At 48.2% G+C, this 22,890-nt stretch overlaps 7 protein-coding genes across 7 annotated transcripts; 4 read left to right on the top strand and 3 right to left on the bottom strand.

The window, feature by feature from the left end:
* Nucleotides 1–48: 48 nt before the first annotated feature.
* MGYG_01038 (hypothetical protein) lies at nt 49–1,331 on the bottom strand (the record flags this gene model as incomplete). Its single annotated transcript, XM_003176906.1, has 3 exons — nt 49–98; nt 153–398; nt 494–1,331. The coding sequence occupies 3 exons, from the start codon at nt 1,329–1,331 to the stop codon at nt 49–51; spliced, it is 1,134 nt and encodes a 377-aa protein (XP_003176954.1).
* A 441-nt stretch (nt 1,332–1,772) lies between these two features.
* On the top strand, nt 1,773–3,125 carry MGYG_01037 (protein-L-isoaspartate(D-aspartate) O-methyltransferase; the record flags this gene model as incomplete). Its single annotated transcript, XM_003176905.1, has 1 exon — nt 1,773–3,125. One exon carries the CDS (start codon nt 1,773–1,775, stop codon nt 3,123–3,125), a length of 1,353 nt encoding a protein of 450 aa, XP_003176953.1.
* Nucleotides 3,126–4,187: 1,062 nt separating this feature from the next.
* On the top strand, nt 4,188–6,073 carry MGYG_01036 (hypothetical protein; the record flags this gene model as incomplete). Its single annotated transcript, XM_003176904.1, has 2 exons — nt 4,188–4,238; nt 4,313–6,073. 2 exons carry the CDS (start codon nt 4,188–4,190, stop codon nt 6,071–6,073), a joined length of 1,812 nt encoding a protein of 603 aa, XP_003176952.1.
* An 893-nt stretch (nt 6,074–6,966) lies between these two features.
* Nucleotides 6,967–12,892, bottom strand: MGYG_01035 (TATA-binding protein-associated factor MOT1; the record flags this gene model as incomplete). Its single annotated transcript, XM_003176903.1, has 4 exons — nt 6,967–7,264; nt 7,321–12,711; nt 12,790–12,810; nt 12,882–12,892. 4 exons carry the CDS (start codon nt 12,890–12,892, stop codon nt 6,967–6,969), a joined length of 5,721 nt encoding a protein of 1,906 aa, XP_003176951.1.
* A 1,759-nt stretch (nt 12,893–14,651) lies between these two features.
* MGYG_01034 (NADH:ubiquinone oxidoreductase kDa subunit) lies at nt 14,652–15,190 on the bottom strand (the record flags this gene model as incomplete). Its single annotated transcript, XM_003176902.1, has 3 exons — nt 14,652–14,783; nt 14,910–15,046; nt 15,163–15,190. 3 exons carry the CDS (start codon nt 15,188–15,190, stop codon nt 14,652–14,654), a joined length of 297 nt encoding a protein of 98 aa, XP_003176950.1.
* A 240-nt stretch (nt 15,191–15,430) lies between these two features.
* MGYG_01033 (hypothetical protein) lies at nt 15,431–18,419 on the top strand (the record flags this gene model as incomplete). The annotated part of the gene is made up of 3 exons (XM_003176901.1): nt 15,431–16,913; nt 16,992–17,151; nt 17,231–18,419. 3 exons carry the CDS (start codon nt 15,431–15,433, stop codon nt 18,417–18,419), a joined length of 2,832 nt encoding a protein of 943 aa, XP_003176949.1.
* Nucleotides 18,420–20,357: 1,938 nt separating this feature from the next.
* On the top strand, nt 20,358–22,020 carry MGYG_01032 (STE/STE7 protein kinase; the record flags this gene model as incomplete). Its single annotated transcript, XM_003176900.1, has 4 exons — nt 20,358–21,089; nt 21,155–21,446; nt 21,501–21,870; nt 21,933–22,020. 4 exons carry the CDS (start codon nt 20,358–20,360, stop codon nt 22,018–22,020), a joined length of 1,482 nt encoding a protein of 493 aa, XP_003176948.1.
* Between the last annotated feature and the right edge of the window lie 870 nt (nt 22,021–22,890).

Genomic DNA, 22,890 nt, shown 5'->3' with positions numbered 1-22,890 from the left:
CTTTCGCGTATATCTTACAATCTCTCCTTTCTCCTGTCTTTGTTTCGACTAAGTCACCGTCTTGATATGCTCAGGTCCAAAAAAACCAGCTTGGAAGGCTAGGAACAAAGTGTAAGTAGAACATTATACGAAATTTGAAGGATATTTCTTACCCCCTGGAATCAGTGCAGAAGCGAACATGACTCTGGTGATAGGCTTCAGCTCGTTTGGTGTTTGTGTACCGTCATCGTTATATTGTTCAATCATGGCGTCTGACATTTCCTTGAAGTAGTCATATAAATCGCCCTCTGGACCTACTGTTGCCCTGAAACATTCGATGCCAAGACACGCTCCGAATTCCCTGAATGCGAGGCGGCTTGCGCCGAACTTCAAGTGATACTCCTCATCAAACAAATTTTCTGGGTAACAAGAAGCTTAGTTATCTGGTCTCCTAGAAAAATCGCTGCCATGAAATGGCAGCTGGTTCTGCTGTAGTAGAATTTTTGGAACTCACTCAGGATGTTGCAACACCGAGATGCTAAGGTGACAGCCCAGTCTTCATCATAAAACCACTGGACTGAGACAAGAGTCATCCCCAGGTCAAGGAAATCCAATGACGGGATATGGCCCCCCCTACGTTCGGATACCTTCTTGTAGTTAGATATCTCCTCCCTAAATACTTCACCGTCACCGAACTTCTTAGCAGACGCCTGCACCAAAGAGAATGTGACAAATCCGTCCAACGGATCTAGGTTTCCTTCGCTAGAAACAAGAGGCCGTGAAAGGTCCATCGCTACCTTCCATACCATACGGGGGCGGTCTGTCTCGAGCCCTACGAGGAAGTGTGGATGGATTGCTTTGCCTAGTAAGCAGGCCTGCCTGTTGTAGATCGGGTTCCCAGTTGCCATTGACAGCCGGTTGAGGGCAAACATCCATTGCGTTAGATAGTGATGGTATTGCCCGTCACCATCCGAGCCGGTCTCGTCGACCTTCCCAATTCTTAGGCCTCCAGCTAATGGCTCCGAATCAGTGGCGCCTGGTAAACGGGAAGTTCCATCCCGAGTTCTCCCCAAAACATCATGAACGGTATCCACAAGTCGTTCAGCGAATGTGAGATATCTCTCTGGATATCCGCTTTCAGCTTTTAGCTCAGTGTGCATTTTGTAAAGTGTCAGAAAATTTATGACTCCAAAAGCATCAGTCCATAGATACCGGCCACGATGTCCACCTGGGGCAGGAGGAGGTGTCCATGCACATGGATCCGAAACGTCTCTATAGTTGCCATACACTCTTTCCATGACGAACTCAAACTTTTCCACCCTGGACTTGGTTTCCACGTTGTCTAAAGCCATTGTTATTCGCTAGAGCCTTTTAGAACTGAGGTAGTACGGTACTCTGCTGGTAAGACGTTGAACTTATCGCGGCTATCTCGCCGTGACGGGCAGTAGCGTAGTCTTGTGACCGTCAAGCGAATCACCTTATATCGTAGTATTGATATAAAGATCTGGCTTGCGTTGTTGACATATTTCTCTCCTTCTAGTCACTGTGTAGTTCTTTCATTTTATATCAATTGTAAACAAGGAAGGTGCCAGGTTCTTGGCAAAAATGAAGTCATCAGTGGCGTTACCAAAGTTGAACATTTATAACCAATCCATTGCAGTCCATTTGGGGTCACTTTATCGTCTTCTCCCTATAATGATATATTCAAGCTGAATTGAAGACTATTGATATTGGGTCGGGGTCTCCTTTACGACCAATTCCTGTTCAGCTTACCTAAATGCAAACAAGACACTATGGCTGCCGCTAAGCTTGTTGATCTTATAAAATCAAATGCCAAGCCTCTCCCAGATATTTCAAGCGAGTCATTCGGATCTCGATTTGATCATCTTGGAAAGTATAAAGTTGTGTTACTTGGGGATGGAACCCATGGCACATCAGAGTTCTACCGAGCTCGCGCAGAGATAACCAAATACCTAATTCAACATCATGGGTTTAATGCTGTAACCGTCGAGGCAGATTGGCCTGATTCGGAAGCGGTAGACAGATATGTCCGACAGCGCCCAGGAGATAAAGCAAGAATTGAACGACCCGATGAACCAGCCTTCCAACGATTTCCAACTTGGATGTGGCAGAATTCAGATGTGCAAGATATGGTACACTGGATGAGGGACTATAATCGTAGTCTTTCATCAGCCAGCCGAGTTGGTTTTTATGGATTGGATTTGTACAGTATGGGCAGATCCATAGACTCCATCATCAAATACCTAGACGCAATTGACCCAAGAATGGCGAAGCTCGCGCGCCAGCGATATGGATGTTTGCAGCCATGGGTTGAATATCCGACAGAATATGGATTAGCGAGTTATCTTGACAGTGGAATGAAAACTTGTGAAGAAGCTGTACTCGACATGCTCCGCGATCTTCTCCAGAAGCGCCTAGAATACACTGCAGCTCACCAGGATGGAGATGAGTTCCATAGTGCCGAACAAAACGCCTACTTGGTAGCCGACGCGGAGGCTTATTACAGGGCAATGTATTCAGGTTCGATTGACTCTTGGTCGCTTAGAGACTCCCATATGTTCGAGACTCTGAAACGCCTCCTCAGTGCCAAAGGTTCAACGTCCAAAGTTGTTGTCTGGGCACACAATAGCCACATTGGCGATGCCAGATATACTAGTATGGGGAGGCGCAGGGGAGAGCTAAATATCGGCCAGCTTTGTCGTGAGGAATTCGGCAGAGACAATGTTGCTCTGGTTGGGTGCGGTACGCATATCGGCACCGTCGCAGCAGCCCACGAATGGGGTGGCGATGTGGATATCATGGATGTAGTGCCTTCAAGAAGTGATTCTTGGGAACACCTGGCCCATCAGTGTGGACAAAAGACTTTTTATCTCGAGCTCAGGAAGAATATCGCGAGCCCCGAGCTGCTCCATGCTATGAGAATGGCATCACCCCGATTGGAACGATTTATTGGAGTTATCTATCGCCCCAAAACCGAACGTACCTCGCATTACTCGTCCGCTGATCTCGCAGATCAGTTTGACGGCTTTGTTTGGTTTGAGCAAACTGAGGCCGTCAAACCTTTGGTAACACATCAGCCGCACGGCCATATTGGCGCAGACGAGACCTACCCCTTTGGACTGTGATTGGATAATTTTATAGCATAATCTTTCCAAAACACCACCACCTTTCGTTCTTTTCAAATCAAAACAACGGAGTATGTTGAAGGAGTACAAGCAAAGTGTTGGGTAATTGCTGATCTCGGGATATACCCGTGCGAAACGCAAAAGCTGAGGCTGTGTTCCACGGTCGGTGCTCGTAAGTCAGTAGTGCAGTTGCCCTGCAGAAAGTGTACATTTATCGCTATGGCTATATTTAGAAAACGGGAGTACACCAGTTAAATGATACGGAGTATCCAAAAGTTATCAATAACAGGCAATAAAGGTTATCCGGGCTGCTAACCCAACGTCACTGCAGCTATCCGAGTGTATGACAGCTTATAATTCTTGCATCGTCACTCGGTATTCCAAGGTTGCGGTAGCCATTCAAACGTAGAATGGACTTGAAGTTGGGAGTTGGGTATGCTGGACAGACGGGGCTTGTTTGTATCACTGCTTGGAGTAGCAACATCGACTATGTAAGTCGTTGGGCCGATCCAGGCCGGAGATAAACGCAGATGGCTGCGGCAGGGCTCCAAGACCTGCATTAGTATTGTAGCTGATTGCACGCCCAGAATGGAAGCTCTAATATCAGTGGCAAATTATAAATGAGTTTTGCGTGATCGTTCGCTTGCTAACTTTGCTGATTGGGAATAGTTATCGGCTCTGCTTTAGCATACAATAGAGGGTATCTGCCATGGAGGCCTGAAGGAGGAATGTTGGGAATTCCAATTGGATTTGATGTCGTTGGAGTCGCTGATGACAATGACTAAGCTAAATTATGTCATCTGTTTGCATTGTTTGTTTCCCGTGACATCAGCTTAGCTAAGCAGCGGTTTGTTTACTTTCTACCGGATCCGTTTCATCCACAACAGTTCAACGTCGAGCACAGGAAGACAGGAAGGCATCCCGCGCTCACAGAGCAAAGCAGCTTACAGACAAGCGCTGTTTCTCAGATACAAAATTAGGGCGCATTGAGAACGTCTCTTCCGAGCTATAGAGCGTTACTAGTCTAGTTTCTTTGTGACTCAAGAGGTGTTGTGCTTTGCCATGGCAACCCGCAGGTCTGCTCGATTAAGAGGCCAGACGCCGGCTATTGAAGTGAGAAATACACCACAAATACTCATGAAAAATATCTTTCAGGACATAGTCCAGTGCTAATTATTATTGATTAGCCTATCGACATGGGTATAAAGCGCTCTCCTTCTAAGCGTTTGGCTGAGATATGTGAGGACCCCTCTGCAGAGACGAAAAAGCTCCTCGAATCGGTTCCTTCTACGCCCAAAACAAACCCCTCCAAGACCATGTTAACCCCAGTTCCATCATCAACGACCAAAAACAAAATAACTCCCAAGACCCCTGACAACCACGGCGCTATCAAGCCTAGTGTGGAAGAAATGCATCCTAGCAAAGCCCAGCAAAGCACTACAAAGAAACCGGATTCTGGATTGCAGTTAGGATTCCGGCCTATCCACGATAATTCAAAAAGTTCAAATCAACCTGTGCCCTCGGTAATAAATACGCCATCTAAAAAAAGGGTTTCAAATGCCGATGAACTCAGCAAGATGAGCTTCGACTTCAAATTTTCTTGTGGAGAATCCCAACTTAGCCAGGAAGCAAAGAAGCTTATGGAAAGCCTCCGAGAGGAAGCTGCAAGAATTAAATCACAGATGGTGATTGAACAAAACGCACAGAAGCGTAAGGATGAGGAGGCCGAAGCTCAGCCAACTGCTCGGAAGATCGCGAAGCCCAAAGGCATTGCGGGACGCTTTAGCTCTGCACATATGGCCCAGTTCCGAAAGATGGACTCCATCGAGGGGCATCCATCCGCTTTTAGAGCTCGGGTTGAGCCTAGCCAAACATCACCGGTTAAAGACCTCAAGCGCAAAAGCTCCAAAGCTCAACTTGGCGATCCTGAGAAATATGTCCCAACGAAAACTCGAATCACACCAGCCTCCAGAGCAACCTCCACAGGCCCCTCTATCCCGCAGCGCGGAGGTCAAGCGAGTGCGACGCAATCTACTCGGACTCCCTTATCTGGTGATAGCTCACACGTTCAGAACAAGCCGCCTTTAAATCTGGCTCCGCTAGATAAATCTAAGTTTACTACACCACAGAAGCCTACCATCGCTCGTGCTACAAGCGTTAAATACCCCCATACTGTGAAAGCTCAATCTATATCACGTTCACCAACTCGCAGATCATTGTTTGCGGCTCCCAAGACCCCCCAGACAGATGTCAAGTACAAGTCTAACATGCCCAAACTGAAATCCATCCTCCGTCGACCTCAGCCTCTCTTTTCCAGTGACCCTGAAAAGATTGCTGCTGGTACCCATCAGCCTTTGCCACGAGCAGATTTTGACACCAAACTGCTCGGTCTATCAGACAGCTTTAAACCCTCAATGACTATTTCGTCATCGAAGAAGACTGTGGATTTCTCGGCCAGCACAAAACTTCGTGACGCTTGCAACGATGCATCTCCTTCCGCTGTTGCTTCAAAATCTCAAACCAGTGGCTCTCGAGATGTCCTCTATCCAACTCTTCCACCAACCACTCCCCCGCACGAAAGAAGGGTTCCCGGCTTCACTTTCAAGTTTCAGTCCCCTGCTGCTCAAGAGAACGTTTCACCTCTGAGGGCAAGCAAGCTTCAACCGGTTCTGGAACGCGCCCCAATCCCACACGGAATAACAAACAAGAAGCGGCGTCGTGAGGATACTGACGAAGAGCCCCAAACCCCACAGAATGACCGATTCATCAAGCGTCTCAAACAAAATCCCACTACTCCCCCAGTGATGCAAACTCCTAGTCCTGTCAAGAGACGTTTACCTGCTACTGTGACTCCAAAGCGTAGTACTCCTATCGGCAAAGTTCAGAAGGGTAAAGGTCTCACCCTTAGCCGGCTTAACTTCCTTGCAACTCCCAAAGTCCGTCATTGAGTCAGTAGGGAGTGAATGATGGTCGTCCTGTTCTTTGATACCAATTTTTTTCAGCCTTTTAAGTCCGGTGTGCCATACAAAATTGCTACATTGAGGAAAATACCCTACTAATTTTCCCCCATCAGCTCGAGGTCAAGATTTCTGTGTATTGGTTCAGTAAGGTGTTGGAGTTCTTATGGCCATAGTCCTAGTTTCTTTTATTTTACTCTTTGTTTTCCAAACCTTGGTTGTATTTCAGGGAATAGGGGTGGGCGGAAAGGTTGTATGGGATTATTTTTTTCTACATGTTTATTTGGCTAGCTTCAGACAGAGAGAGGCCTTAACTAAGTGCCATACAAGCCATAGGGAAAAAGAGAATAAAAATTCAAAATAAGAAAATAGCTACCATGCATAGTATAACTTATTAAGATTCCTGTGTTTTCCATGTCTATTGTGTTTAATTCCATTCAAGTAATGTAGCAAAGAAAGGCCGTGAAAAACCAACCGCACCCTCATGAGCTCTGTCCAACATAACATCGTATTTGTACAAGGAATTTTTATAGAAGTAGAGAAGGGAAGAAGTGGGTTATTACAACAATAGAAATACCCTACTAACACCTTTTCCCCCTTGCCCTTATTCTTGACCAGACGCCGTATAATGATAGAGGCAGAGGTATCAGGGGTATTTATTATAATGGCATGATGGCCGTGTACCCAGAGAGAATGTTAAGGTAAAAGGAGAGCAATCAAGCAGGAAAAGAAAACTCAGAGAAGAAATTCAAGAACATAAGGAGATAGAAAATGCAGTAAAAAAAGGCAAAAATGGAGTCATGGGTCTCGGGTTATCGTGTCGTTTGTAATTGGAGTGGAAATAGTTTTTCCGCCTGGGAAAGTATGGATAGTGTTTATGCGACTTAACGCTTCATGGAAGCCAGGAAGGAGTCGAGGTTGTATTCTTCCTCGTATTGGCGGTCATCCCATAATTCGCCCAAATCGTCGAGCCAGCCCTTCTTCCCCTTTTCTTTGACTTCGCCGTCAATGTCGACCATGTCAATTTCATTGCCGGTTCCATCCTGTGTTGGCTTTTCAGCCGAGTCAGCGGTTTCACCTAAATTAAAGAGATCAAGGAGTTGGTCAGTATCCATGGTGCTTAGTCCCGCGTTTTGCTGATTGACTACAGTCGAGGCGACGTCAATTTTGAAGCGTTGGAGACTATAACATAATTAGCAATCGAAACACAAACCAGTGTAGATAGAGGGTAAACGTACTTCAGAATCTTTTCTTCAAGAGTACCGCGGGTAATCAACCGATATACATTGACAACTTTCTTTTGGCCAATTCTGTGGGCGCGGTCCATAGCTTGGATATCCTTCTGAGGATTCCAGTCATGTTCAACGAAAATGACAGTATCAGCACCAGTCAAGTTTAGTCCAAGGCCGCCAACACTCGTAGTAAGGAGAAGAACATCGTAACTAGGATCCGTATTGAACTGATTGACGATATTTTGCCGTTTCGTTGCTTCGACACTTCCGTCAAGACGAAGGAACTGGACAGATGGAAGCAGCTTTCTAAGAACATCGTTTTGTACAATATCAAGCATCTCCTTCATTTGACAGAAAATCAAGGCACGATGTGGGCTGACGTAGCTTGCACCAGTGGCTAGCTCCCCTTCAGCTGAAGGATCAACACCAATACCGCAGTCAATAAGCAAGTCACGGAGCGCGCTGAGCTTTGGAGCGTGGGCAATATCCCGAATACTTGAGTTCTTTGAAGCAAGAAGCTTCTGGACTTGGTGGTATTGTTTATGTCCCTCTTTCATCACCAGCGCTGGAGAGTTGCAAAGCCGTCTCATGTACTGCAATGCCTGGAAGATGTGTTCCTTAGCTTCTTTATCACTGCTGCCGACCTTATTAGCGATATCTTTCTGTTCTTTCTGGGTGAAATCTTCGAACAGTTTCCGCTGGAGATCGCTTAGATCACAGTAGTAATTCTGCAAAATCTTTGGAGGAAGATCGTTCAAGACCTCTTCCTTCAGACGACGTAATAAGAAAGGGAGGACTTGTTTGTGCAATGCCTCAATCGCTAAAGCACCTGCTTCCTGTTCCTTAGAGGACGATTTGCTGAACCTACTGGCAGCAATTGGCTTCGCGAATCGTTCAAGGAATATTTTCTCCGTTCCGAGGAAACCTGGCATCAGGAAATCGAACAGCGACCATAGTTCTAGGACATTATTTTGAATTGGTGTTCCAGATAAGATCAAGCGATGGTTGCTAACGATACTCTTCACTGCTAGGGTGATTTTGGCCTTCGGGTTCTTGATCAGATGTCCTTCATCAAGCACACAATAGTTCCATGAAATGTTGGTAAGGACATCATTGTCATTTCTGCAGATATCATAGGAGGTAATCACAATATCCACGGAGTCTAGGAGTGGTCGAACCTTTGCTCGTTCAGCCGGTGGCCCCATATAAGAGACGCATGAAATGAAAGGAGCGTACTGCTTTATCTCTTGTTGCCAATGGCCGGAAACACTAGGAGGGCAGATAATCAGAGACGGCAGCCGACGCACTTCTGGAGCCCCTGTTTTAGCAAATTCTTCCGCGCGTAGATGATGGTCACTCGCAACAATGCAAAGAGTTTGTAGAGTCTTTCCAAGACCCATATCATCGCAAAGAATACCGTGGAGGTTGTAGCGGTTCAAAAAGGCAAGCCAGTTAACACCTTCTTGCTGGTAAGATCGAAGTTCCGCCTTGATACCAACAGGGATTTGGAATGGCTCAACCTTTCGTACATCCAACATTTGAGCCATAAACTGCCTTTCACGATCTCTGCCTTTGAGTAAATCTTCGGAAAGACCTGGTGGGTCCGGAATACCAGCTTCGAGTGGAACGAGCTTTACCAAGGTTGCGAAAGCTGTAGTTGCCAAAAGTCGGACATCATTGTCAGAATCGCTCATACGCCCAAGTACGGGAACAATCAAGAAGATCACATAAGGGAGGATTTGGTCTTCCATGACGTGAATCAAATGGTAGATACATTCGATAGCCCCTTGTCTATGGTGGACGTCCAGCGCATTGTTGATTGTAGGCAATACCTTCTCGACAAGCATTGTCATACCATCAACAGGGATAACGCTGCAGAGAGTAGCAAAGCACTTAGCAGCAGCATACCGGATAACGGAAAGTTCGCTCTGTAGAGATTTTGCGATGATGGGCATAAGTTCGATGATCCAAGGGTATAGTCCAGGATCGAACTTAGGAACCAAAGCTCGGAGAGTTGAAAGGCCGTCAACAGTTTCCTGGCCGAGCGTGCTTGATGGATCTCTGATATTGACAGGTAAATCGCCGGCTAATGTTTCTCGAACAGGGTTTTGTATCAAGCTGGCTATGTTTGGAACTTTATCAAACAGCTGAGCTCCAAACTTCCCAGCCAACTGCTCCAGTGCCTCCTTAGCACCACGACGCATAACTCTAGCTTCTTTCGATTCCTTTTCGAACTTAACAGTATCCACCGGGTCTCTCTTATCCTCTTCCTTGCGCAAGGACAGTACAGCCTTTTCCAGATGGGCATTATGATGGAACTCTGGGGTCTCTGTAGTGTCGACGCAACAGAATTTGACGAGATTGCCAATGATCTTATCGACGGGACCACGCTTAGCGGCACTGGTATAATACTCTACTAACGATGAAATGGCACTAGCTGATCTCCTCTGTAGTTCTGCATTTTCTTCCTTTTTAATGCTATCCATCATGGCCTTGATAAGGTAGCTTGGCTTCTTGGGGATGTTCTGTAGGGAAACAAGCGAGCTAGCAATTACTGCTCTGATGCGCATGTCTCGTTGTTCCTTAATTTCCTTTGCCTCTTCAACCGTAGCTTGGGCAGTTTGGCGAGAGTCATTAAGTACTTGCAATGCAGTAAGCCTCTGAGTGGGAGTTAGTTCTCTTTTAAGGCGTTCAAAGTCGGGCCCTAGAACTTTTTCAGCGTCTCGAATCGAAAAGGCGTTGGGTCCTGCTTCTGGCTCTCCCTGGACAACAACGGCTAGAGTAGGTAGCTTGGAAGGCGATACATGCGCATGATCTCGGAAGGTATTGAGGAGGGAATGGCATTGCGATCTAGAGATTTGCAAATAACAAGCAATGTCACTATACCATAATGGTCGATCGTTTTCGAGTAAAGGGTTTAGCCATTCGGACAGAACGGGTGGGCATGGCAGTTTTGGATCACGATTCTTTGCGTATTCTTCTATCACCATGGCTGCAGCCAATTGAGATGAGGAACCAGGCCAGTGTAGGCAAGGCAATATACCTTGCCATAAATCCGAACCGTTCATGGCTTGCCATATATGCAAGAAACGGCCGAGAGCAGAAGCGGCGTATATCTTCGATCTGATCATTGTATCTAAACCGACCAGATCAATGTCTCCTTGCAGCATGTGGCCATCGACGTTGTGTGAGTTGATTGGTGGTGGTTCTTGTTTTTCAGCTTTGCGTCGTCGGCCACGACCAGGGGGCTGGGGATCAACTTGGCTATTTGGTGATTGACGTCGAGGGCCTGCAGGGGCGGAAGTATAAGGTAAACCAGAAGGTCGGATGAACAAGCAAGCATCCATCGGAATTGGGTATCGTGGAACACCAAACGGATTCATGGTGGCCGTTATAAGAGGCTGTAAGGATCCAACTAGTTGATCGCCGTTCATCAATCTATGGTTTTCGGCTACCTTAAGCATCTCGCACCATACTTGTAGTGACAGTTTGAGTACCGCCTCATTGCGTTCGACGAGCAAATTCTGGAATATTAATCGAAGAGACTTGCCATCAACCCAGGTGTTTTGACCATCTTTATCCAGTTCAAGGAATGTTAGTAATGCTCTCAGTACCGCCGACCGCACGCTAGAGATAGTGTGACGCAAGAATGGAAATAGTCTAGGGACTAAGTTTCCAAAGGAGGAGTTGGAGTCGTGTACGGCATTCTCTTTCATGGCCTCAAGAACTTGAGGGAACGTGCAAAGCTTCGCAAGGAGATCCATTACCGACCCCGTACTGGCGCTAAGATCGTCTTGTAAGTTTGATAGACAGTTCCACACAACTTCTATCAGTGCGCCTAAAGAGCCGCCACGAAGCTTAACAAAATCGTCTGCAATGGGTATCAAAGTCGCTGCGCTAACAGCGCGGACATCATCGTCGTAATTATCCAGTCCCCTCATTACGGCCTCAATCACTCCGTCTAGCACGGTGGATTGCTTCATTAAAATATCAGTGCGAACGGCGACAAGGTACTTTAGGCCGATCATACCGCCATGGCAGACTTCCCAGATGGGCTTGTCGAGATCCAGATCGTTCTGCATTACCATCCTATGAAGAATATGATACACCTGGGTGACGGATGAATCGGGCAGGTGAGACAAGAGAGCGCCCATCGTCTGTCCGACGGTCTCTCGAATTGGCGCTACAACATTATCCGAAATGTAATCACCAAATCTGTCCAGCATGAAGACGCAGAGTAGACGGCAGGCAAGGTCACCTAGCCAACGATGGTTTAACGCATCATTTTCGACTCGTGTCTTACCGTATTGCCTTCCAGCACCAGGTCCCTGGACACGAATAACTTCTCTCAGGCCCATAGCAGCTCCGTGGCGAATGTCCCAATTCTGGTCAAATAGATCCACCATCAAGATCTCACACATCCGCTCGTACGGCCATTCAAGGTCTTGTCCATCTGAGGAGCTGCTCTGAATGAACGGCTTTTCGGGAACAACGGTTCCCTTAAACTCCTTTACGAGTTTTGAATCATCGTCTGGACCTTCTTTCTTGATGGAGAAGTAATCGTCCTTGGCGTCATTATCTTCATCGCCATTTTCCTTCTTCACTGGGTGAGGAGTATATACTTCTATGGGTGTAGACCCAGCATCAGAACCCTTTCGAACAGCTAGATCAACGATACGGATCTTGTTGGCACCAAGTTTGGCGGTCTGTTTGTTCTTCCGTTTCAACTGGTTAAGCTGTCGTTTGCTTAGACCGTGATCATCACCATTGGCAGAGGGAGGAGCCTCCTCTAGCGGCGAGTCGCGGTTAAATGGATGTTGTGAACGAGCAAGGCCACCAACAGAGGTGTCAAGTAGTGGCGGGGGCATCTGTATTTGGCTTGGCTTCCTATGTGGAGTGCCATTGGACATTTCAGTGTCATGGATGAGATCCTCTTGGGGGTAATCGCCAGCAAGGCCCAATCGTCCTTTTAGTGTCTTTTTTTGCTGCTGTAGCCTAGAAATAGGATCTAACCCAGCAACAGCATATTCATACTCCTTACCACCACTCCCGAGCAGCTTGTGTCCATGCTTAAGAACCGAGACTATGTCCAGGGTCTCGAGATCAAGCAGTTCTTCAGATGCTCCTTCTTTCTCCTTCTCAGTCTCTTCTTTGACCTCGGCCTTGGTAGTAGTGGTATTATCGTCATCTGCATTAGGGTCCAGCTTCTCTGCAAAGGAGACTATACCGCCAATCGCCTTAGCGGCAGCCGTCCGGGTATCCCATGACTTAGACCGTAGATACGGAAGTATACGTCCTAGCAGGTTGAACAGCTCATCTGGATGCTGCTTCTGCACGTCTGCTAGCTGTTGGGCCGCTGTGTTTCTGATGACCTGTGTGCTCCCTGTCTCTAGAAGGCTGCAAGGTGAAAAATAATCATGTGACCATGTTAGTTTTATCAAGCTAATCCTTAGTCATCTAAAAAGCGTTACTCACGTGACTAATCGATCTAGCCGACTGCGGTAAAAATTAGCATGAGTCAGCAGAGTGGATGTGTTGAAAAGCTTCCTGATTGGATCGCCACTAACCTTGAGCCCATCTTTTTTCGCCTTTTTTCGCTCTTTTTTCACTTTCGACGCGCTAAAGCAATGTAGATAGAGGTCGGCCTTCTAAGTCGACGAAGGTGAAGAAAGAGAAAAGAGGGAAAGAATTAAGCAGAAGTGAAGGAGCGCAGCAGGCAAGTGATTATCATTCCCGTCATCGAGTGTAAAAAAAAATAAACCAAAGTACTGCAGAAAGTGAAGTGACGAGAGTGAAGTGAAGCAAAAGAAGCGCGTCAGATTAGGTGTAGCTTGGGAGGAGCGTGCTCATAGGGCGGACCAAGACGACCTGTATGGAAGTAAAAAGCGGCCGCTGGGGGAAGCATGGCCCCCTTCGGGCGAAGTAGATATAGAATGTACTTCTTTAGCCAGAGCAACAATAGACAAGCCAAGCTGAGTTAGACTTAGTACGCCAGGGCAGGGCTGTGGGTGTATGGCGCCGGTGAGTGTGCGGTGGGAAGGGGGCGAGAGGCAGTGCGGAAAAGGGAAGCTGTTTGGGCGTGCCGGGTTCAGAGAATAATTTTCTATCGAGGTCGCGCAGCATGTTTATATCATCGGGGGCCCAGCGTCTTTTTTTCTCTGGCGCGGCAGGCTCCACCACTAGTCCCCTTTCGGCCATGGCGCGGCGCCCCCTTACAACCCTGCGCCGCTATTATGAGCACGTGACCACCCCTGAGCGAGCGCAAGCTAGAGGGACCGGGTAGATAGGTGGACGGACGGACAGACAAAGCACATACGGAGTAGACGACGTGGAAGGTGGAGGGCATCTAAGGAGCAACGGCCACTTGCGTCGGGGAGCTCTCTATACATGGACTGATGTTGATGTCCGAAACGTTGGAGGGAGGGAAGACGGAAGGGTCGCTAATGCAGGCACGCACACAGAGTGAGTGAGAGGGAGAGACGATCCCAGCTTGCTCCGGCAGCCGGGGGAACAGACAGGCTGATATGCATACTCCGTACTCCGTATCTACGGTAATAATAATAGCTTGTGCTATATATCGACAAGCTTTCGGGTTTAAGTCCTTGGGTGGCACACTGAAGCACTCCTCTCACGTAAAGAAAAATAGCCTTGTGGAGGAATTATGCAGAGCGCTTCGTATATGGAAGGATCCTGCCACGGATCAACTTCAAATTCTTCAGGTCACATGATCATCGTCTTGGAAGGCCACGGACTGGATGGACTGAAGAGCTTGCAGCCTCACCGGTCAAAAGGGTCGTTAGTTGCTTTGTTTATTAGGTGAATTATTCGACGGCTTGCCCGTTGGTTTGGGTAGGCGGTAAATAGTGTTAAATGTTAAAAGAGGAGACTTCCTGGTGATAAAAATGGAGTTATTGATAGCCATGGGAAGGAGGTCGCTGGGAGCCGTAGACTATTTGACTCCAGTAATTAGGTAACTGCCATATCACTTCCAAGGTTGATAGAAATCCCACTCCCTACAGGCCAAGGCCAAACCAAATGGCAGATACGCCGTTACTTAGCTAAATTCACATTGCACACAAGGCTGGTTATTATTGGTGAAAATATCAGAGCATAGGTAAAACCACCAAGAGCAAACAATCCATTGCTACGTTGGGAATGGCTGAATAATAAAACATGAACTCCAGGCCATGCTACCCGGTACACGGAGCGGACATGGAAGAAAACAATCTCTCTAAACCCAGGCGTCTTCTCTTCTCTTCTCTTCTTCCTTCCGCCCTCTATTTACACATGAATATAATTTCATATTCCCCTTCAGCGTCTGCTATCTTAGCTCACGATCATGATGATTTCGCGTCTTCTTTGCCCAGTAATCCTAACGGACTTATCTGCTCGGCTCTAGGGGCGCTCTCTCTGGGGTGGGAAGACATGGCTTTTCGGTAGGCATTTTGCATTTCTCGGGTTCTTGCGGCCTAGTATAAGGTATCATTTAGCGTTTTATTCAAGGTAATTCGGTGGTTTGTTCAATTATGGGTTTGGGGAGAAGGTTGAGATCTTGAAATCCCATCTGGCTTGTGGGCGGTGGGAAAACCGCTGACCTCTTTCTTGTGGTGTAGGCACTCGTAGTAATCGTCTAAAACTCCGACACATTTCTTCTTGCCGGCCTCACCCTCAGCTGAGTTGACGACATAGCAGCCGAGCAAGTCCTGCCAGAAGGGAAAGCACCGGGATACGCCTAAAGAAAGGTCACAAGTTAGCAGTCTGATTGCATTCCAAAACTCCACTATTTGCGGCTCCGCGGTCGTGTATGAGGCAATTGAAATGATGAGAAGAGACCAAATATATACTTACCACCGTTAAGACCGTAACCTGAAGCCATTGTGTCTCAATTGCGTGTGTGAGGGATGCGATTTCAAGTTAACCTGCGGTTTTGGCCGATGCTCGAAAGCCGTCGTTGGTTGTTCACAAGAGGCTGGTCCAAGCTTTCTGCTTATCTAATACAAACCTCGAAGTGCCACATCTGTCTATCTGCTATCAATATACACTTTGCGATATCATACAATAAACAGCGACTTAACGGAAGCAACGTGCGGCCGTTGACCATGATAATACTAGAAATATGACGGTCCTTGAAGGTCTATCTGATTCCCATGCTGCTCTCTTAGCCGTGCAACTCTGTCTGAACGGAGATGTATCAGGGCTCCCGCTTCTCAAATCCCAGTTTCCCCATACCCTCCACTTGGAACTACTATTCCGAATAATCCTTACGTTTCTACCAGAGATCACGGAGCCTGAACAATATATTCAAGTGATCAAGCAGCTTGTCGATGACTCTTCTGCTCCGGATCGCAACTTGGACACAGATGTTGCCGCTATTCGAGAAATATCCGAACCCGATGCTCGAAAACAAGTTCGACACTTAAAATTACTTCCCCTTCGCCGTCCACACCTTAATATCGATGTCTCCGAACCGCCTCTTATTCAGTTTTTGATCCATCGAGCGCATAGAATTGATACCGAAGTTGGCTTACAGCTATATATCCTCGAACTCGTGGACCCGTTTATCTCGGACTCAACTACACTTCGCGACTGGACGATTTCTGTTGTCTTGCCCGCTATACGATTCAACTACGAATATCACCCTGACAATGAAGGAGCATTATCACTAGAACTAGTAGAATCACTGGATTCGAGAAGTGCAGTGAACATCTTGCTTTCTGCGGTTGAGCCACATGCGAAGGGAGGAGATGTTGGTAGGGACTTGAAGGGGCTTGTCGGCCCATGGATGTACGGACATGTCAAATCGAAAAGGCGGAAACTTGACAAGACCGACCCAAATAGCAGCACCGATTCCGTCGAAGTTGGCTGGCAAGACGTAAACGAGTGGATATTATCAACAAGCATTCGGGACTTTCACTTGGCCATTGAGGCAGTTGAGCAGTGGTCAGGGCCAGGAGACATCAATCTCGGGGATTATGATGGGGCTCAGGATGGAGACCTATCCGAAGACATGGGAAGGAGGCTAATGTTCCGTTATGCGCAAGCAGGCCTTGCGTCAATATACGCACTTTCTGATGGCGGTTTTGGACTTATATCGGGTGCCTCACGCATATTATCGAGAGTCGCTGATTTTACTAAATTTGATGACCAGTTACATATCAACAGCGCTGGCATTCATCCTCTGTCACTCCATATACCAGAACTTGAGAAAGTATCACGGCAACACCTCCTCCATAACATGCTCCTAAACCCTTCAAACCCTCTCACATACCCCACGAAAGAGTCAATATCGTTCACAGACGCCATACTGGTATCCATCCGAATACTTGATCAGTATGGCCGCTGGATGTCGCCTCGAGCAGCAGCGGAGTTGATGCTATTGGGGCAGGCTGATGCACAGTTCTATGAATTGCGAAAACTGCTCGAGACTCTTAACCACCAACACCCTCCGCCTAAAGATTGGAACCAGGTTAGGGAGAGCTTGCTTTGGCTGCATAGTTGGGGAGGCAGTACGCAGCCAGAAGTACCGCAAGGATTGTTCTGGAAGATTCCCCTGTTGAAACTAGAACGAGAGATCTTTATTGCTATCTTGACGGCAAGGGGTATGTGCTCCAAACTTCAAAATTTTAGGGGAATTTCCAGTGGATTCCATGCTAATGGCCTTTTATATGTAAAAACAGAGTACAATCTTGCTGCAGATGTATATCTCAGCTCATCAAGTTCCACGCCTCTTCCTCGAGAAGAGATCGAATCGGCTGTGACGGAGACTATATTTGCTGCGTATGACAATGCGACCAATGGCAACAAAACCAGAGGTGGCATGAAGCGAGCAGCAGACCTGTAAGGAAATCATCTCCCTTTTTCTCTTTTCCTCAAGCTGGTTCAAAGCTTTGTTTCTAACAAGAGTTCGCAATTGCAGGCTCGAAGCATTTACCCCATACTTCCCACAGTCTGTCCCGTTTCAGCAGATCAGCAGCTTGCTCTCTGCAACCCACGCCCTATCATTCTACTCGCTGACGCTTCAGCATGGCGTACCCTTCCAACCTGTCAGCATCCGTGTCCACCAGGACCCGATTTCGTTGATTGAAAAAGTCCTAGAGCAGAACCCAAAGGGATATACACAGCTTGACGATCTATTGGCGATTGGACGAAATTTGGTAGCAGCAGGTCTCCCTACAGGGATGGTGGGAACAAGTTCAGATTCCTCCCCCAGTAAGGCTGTCGTATCAGCAGAGAGGCGAATAATGTCCCTTGCCATCGCCGCTGCAGTGAACGCGTCTGACTTTGATACTGCATACTCCTACGTTGTCACACGGGTGATACCCCCGTCTCTAGTTCCCGGCAGCGAGAGAGGCGAAAGAGGACATGCACAAGGCGAAGGCGAAGGCGAAGACGATGATATCTCATGGCGCTCGGCGTACAACACCGGCCGTCATCCACCGACTGGCAAAGAAGCGCAGGAGACGACGACGCTCGTCTCCAGGATTGCACGCCTTTCACAGCGCATGGAACTGCTCTCCCTGGCCCTAGTCCTGGCCCCGGCTGCCGAGTACCTCCCCGAGATCTTAGCTGTCTGGCGACGGTGCGAAGAAGAGATGTCGTCTCTCCAGGAACAGGAGATGCAAGAAGCAGAGAGCTGGGACTACCAGGGCGATCGGCAGGGCCGAATGGGCATGGGAGGTGGTGCTGCCCTTCCCGGCGGCTTCGGCCCGTCCAGCAGCGAGCTTGACGCTCTTGACACAGAACTCGAGCGGGAACGACGAGCACGTTCCACACGGCAGCCCCAGCCGCAGAGACAGGCACAGAGACCAGGCAAGCTAAGCGGATACGAGGAGGCACCGATGGGACTGTTTGACGTTGCTCGCGGTGCAGCATCGGCTCTGCGCAAGAACGCATTCCCATTGACTTCTGCTACCCCGGCGAACAGTAGTAGAAGCATGACGAACAGCTCTGGCGAGGAAGGACAAGGGGCAGAGACACCTCGGACGCGGAAGAGAGATGTTGTGAGTAACCTGGTGACGGAGGGACTGGTCAGCGGCATAGGATGGGTAATCGGAGCACCAGCACCAGCACCAGCATCTGCTTCGGGTCGCGGAAGTCCAGAGTAGTTATCAATATCGGTATCTGCTCTTTAAGACTTCTTCTATCCCGGTGGCATGTGTGTTCCACCGCAGGGTGTACTGAGTATATGAATGTCTAGTACTGTCTACGAATGATGATAATCGATGCTTGATGTCTACCACTCCTTATCCACTTAACATCTTCAAGACGATCAGGTACTACCCGCCCAAGCAGAGAAGAGCAAAAGAAAACAAAACAGAAGAAAAGAAAAGAAAAGAAAAGGGGACTCATCCATGCATGAGTAGAACGGGATGGCTTTCTGGACCCCCCTGCTCGCCCATGCATGATAAGTTACATGATACGTTGCTATTCATAGCCAGGCAGGTAAGAACAAACGCTTGCATCGTCGTATCGTCTTGGACTTCGAGTTCTAACCGTCATGTATGTATGTCTGTACCTGCTGTAAGACGGGTAAGGATGTCCTTCTTCCGTTGGTCCAACGGTAAACGGCAAGTAGGTAGGGAGGTACGAGTATCATTGAATATCTGTCTTCTTCATGCTTGAGGAAGTGTTTCAGCCCTCATGCATGCTCGTCTCGCAGAAGATGGCGAAGCAGCAGCATGTTCGATCGCACTTGATGCTCAGCCTGGTTGTATTATATATAGACAGACGACAGACAGACAGACATGTAGATACATATATGTATAGATGTATATATGTATATATAAACCGGATTGTTTTAGCAGCGTCTCTTGGTCTTCTTGATCCTCCTGCTATCCCTTCCTGCTTCTTCTTCTTCTTCCTCTTGTTTACTCCGTACCTCTGGCCGAGCATCTCGATTTCGATCTGTCCTGGCGCTTTTATCTTCCGGGCGCTTGCTGAAACCTCGACGGAAGCCAAAGAGAAGAGGCCATTAGAAGAAGAAAAGAAGACGAAGAAGAAGAAGTGAAGAAGAAGGACTTTGCCTGTCTCTCTCTCCCTCTTCTGCCTCTCTTCTCTACTTTATCTTCTCCATCTCCATCTACTTCATCTGCTTCATCTTCACCTTCGCGGCCACATGAAACATCCAACCGCCCCAGGCCTGGCGTCTCCCGTTTTTACCCTCTTCTAAACTCCTCCTGCTGCTGCTGGCTGGCTGGCCGTGGACGCTCGTTTCGCTGTCATCGTCATCGTCGTCGTCGTCGTCTTCTTCCTTGTCTTCCTCCTGGCTTGTCCTTCGTCTCTCGCTCGCTGCCAAAAGGAAAAAAGCAAGCGGCCTGCCTGGCTCATCCCGGTCCCTCTCGTCCAATATCATCAACAGGAGAAAGACGAAGCCGAAGCAGAGGCAGAAGAAAGAGACGCCGTCCCTCTTCACCTTCGCCTTTCACTTTCTAGCGCTTCCTCGCCTGCATAGCCTTGCATCCTCGCCATCTCCATCGCAACCGCCAGGGAAGACAGCCAGTCGAGTCAGGTCAAGGTCAGGCCAAACGAGGGGCTTAGAGAAACGCTGTCTTCTCCTGCTGCTGCTTGCTTGCTTGCTTGCTGCGTCTCCCTTGCGTTCGACTCGCTGCCTCGTCTTTCGCTCGCTCGCTCACTCGCTGTTCCACTGACCAACAGCCGCCCTCAGACACTCGCAGACAGACCGACGGCAAAGGCATCGAGGGCCTGATAAAGGGACAGGGTTGCCTCGTCTCTCTTCTCCTGCCTCGTCTTCCGTTTCTTCTTTTTCGTGGCTGCTACAGGATCTCCCCGCCACCACCCACAGCTGCCTCCAGCTTCACCTCGACCACCACCACCACCTGCACCACCACCAGCAAAACCCTTTTTCCCACCCTCCTGCAACTCCTGCCATCGACCAGAGCTGCCTGCTGCCTCGTCTCCAGCTCGAGTCCGTCGACTCCCTCCTGCTCCTCGACTCGACTCTCTGCTGCCTCTGTGATTGACTCACGTGGCCTTTTTTTCTCTTTCTCTTTCTCTCTTTCTCGTCCTCTTCCTATCGGTTCACCATGTCCTCTCCCGCTCCCGCTCCCGTCCTCAAGGCTCCGGTGCCTGGCGCACATCGCAACAACAAGCTCCCATCCCTGACATTGGGCATACCGCCGTCTCCCAATGCCAAACCGGTCAACCAGACGGGCGTGGCAGCCCCGTCCCTGGCCATCAGCATCCCCCAGAAGCCCGCCAGCAGAGCACCCCCAAAGCTGAGACTGGCCACCCCCTTAGGCGCCGGTGCTGGCGGCAACAAACCTGCATACCAGGATCCCAACGCTCTACACAACGGTCGCCCCGTTCCACAGCACTACAATTCAACAGGCTCGTCAGACAGCAGCCAGAATAATAATGTACACTCGCGCTCAGGGAGCTTTACAGGCCTCGACGCCAGAGGTAGCGGGCCTCCCACCTCGGCCACCTCGTCCACTTACTCCGCCCCATCCTTTGCATACGGCCTTCGACAGCCTTACCAGACTCCCGACCCTACGTCGGCCATCAGCTCAGTGTATTCTGATCTAGGCGATGGCTCGGCGATGGAGAGAGAAAACAGTGTCAACGGCCTCACAGACCTCGACAAACTCAGCCAGGAGCTCGGAAGGCCGCTGGACGTTGAAGATCTGGACGACGAGCGATGGCTGGCTGCCAGTGAACAGGGCAAGATCATCGAGCTCGGCAGTCTCGGTGAGGGTGCCGGCGGAGCTGTCACTCGATGTCTGCTCAAGGGTGGAAAGACCGTTTTTGCTCTAAAGGTGAGTCTGTCCCTCTTCTTCTTCTTCTTCTTCTCTCTCGTGGCACAGTAACTAACATCTACTAGATCATTACGACTGACCCAAACCCAGATGTCAAAAAGCAGATTGTTCGAGAGCTTAATTTTAACAAGGGATGTGCTTCGGACTACATATGCCGATACTACGGTGCATTCGTCGACAGATCAAGTAGCTCGATATCCATCATCATGGAGCTATGTGAAGGTGGCAGTCTAGACAGCATATACCGAGAAGTCAAGAAGCTCGGCGGTCGAACTGGAGAGAAGGTTCTCGGAAAGGTTGCCGAAGGCGTCTTGAACGGCTTAACTTACCTCCACGGTCGAAAGATCATTCACAGAGGTATATATATCCTTGATCTGTTAAAAACATTGTCTCTCTAACGTGTATCTACAGATATAAAACCATCAAACATCCTCCTCTGCCGCAACGGACAGGTCAAGCTCTGTGACTTTGGTGTCAGTGGCGAATTCGGAACCAAAGGTGATGCAAACACATTCATTGGCACGTCTTACTACATGGCCCCTGAAAGAATCACGGGCCAGTCCTATACCATCACATCCGACGTCTGGTCCCTCGGAGTTACACTGCTTGAAGTTGCACAGCACCGTTTCCCATTCCCTGCCGACGGAACAGAGATACAGCCCAGATCGGTCCTCATCGACCTCCTCACCTACATCATCCACCAGCCCATTCCAAAACTCAAGGACGAACCTCAAAACGGCATCTACTGGAGTGACAACTTCAAATACTTCATCGAGTGCTGGTATGTTGTATATCCGAGCCCTACCTTCTATATCTTAGTATCACAGCTAACATTTAGTCCAGCTTGGAGAAAGATCATCCCCGACGAGCCACGCCCTGGCGAATGCTCGAACACCCGTGGATGCTCGAGATAAAAGAACAAGAAAGTTAATATGGCTCACTTCCTGAAGCAAGTCTGGGGCTGAACGATTAGATTCCCACACGCTTACTACCACACTCAACACGAACACAACGAAAACGAAAAAAAACTCGAAAAGAACAAAAAAAGACACGACAAGGAAAGGAAAGAAAAGCACCTGTTTTTAGAATGAGCCGTTTTTTTTTTCTCACGTCGAGCGGGCGCTGGGACGACCCGTTAAAGCAACATCAATAACTCTGCCGCAGCCATCAGCACAACAACCCATTCCCCCTGGTTCATCAATCTGCCACTTACCCACTTCCTTCGCTATGACTTAGGATATTTTCGATTACGAAAAGAAATCATGCCCTTCTCCAACCTTCTATATTAACGACCTTCGGACAACATGACTTCGATGAACCCGCCATCCCCTTGCTTACTGTTATTAACCAACTGATGACACCATGTACCCTCCACCCGCTTATCTCAACATATATTCACGCATCAAGCCCATCTGCTTGTTTGTTTATTCATCTACCCTGCAGTAGTCGGAGTCCGGATGCTTACTTCAATTTTTCTTTTTCCTCTCTCCGCCAGTTCATTTTCATTTTCATTTCATTTTTTCATCTCTTTTGCCATTTCTCCCTTTTTTCTCACATCTCTTGAGATATAACTTACTATAAATGAGAACTATGAATACTTTTCTTCCTATTTCCTTCTTTTTTTTCCTTGTTTCCACCCTTTTCCTTTCTCTTGGTTACTTCTAATCTGACGTTCTTTTGATACTTGATGTTAACTAGTACAGCACAGCACAGCGCATTTATATTTAATATCTACTCATTTATTCACTTTTTTAAACCAAGTACTTTTTTTTTTTAATACTATTATGCTATATGATACCGA

The sequence above is a fragment of the Nannizzia gypsea genome, genomic scaffold (assembly GCF_000150975.2).
Source record: "Nannizzia gypsea CBS 118893 supercont1.1 genomic scaffold, whole genome shotgun sequence".
In the NCBI taxonomy this organism is placed as follows: Eukaryota; Fungi; Ascomycota; class Eurotiomycetes; order Onygenales; family Arthrodermataceae; genus Nannizzia; species Nannizzia gypsea.
This window is presented reverse-complemented; position numbering and strand designations above follow the sequence as displayed.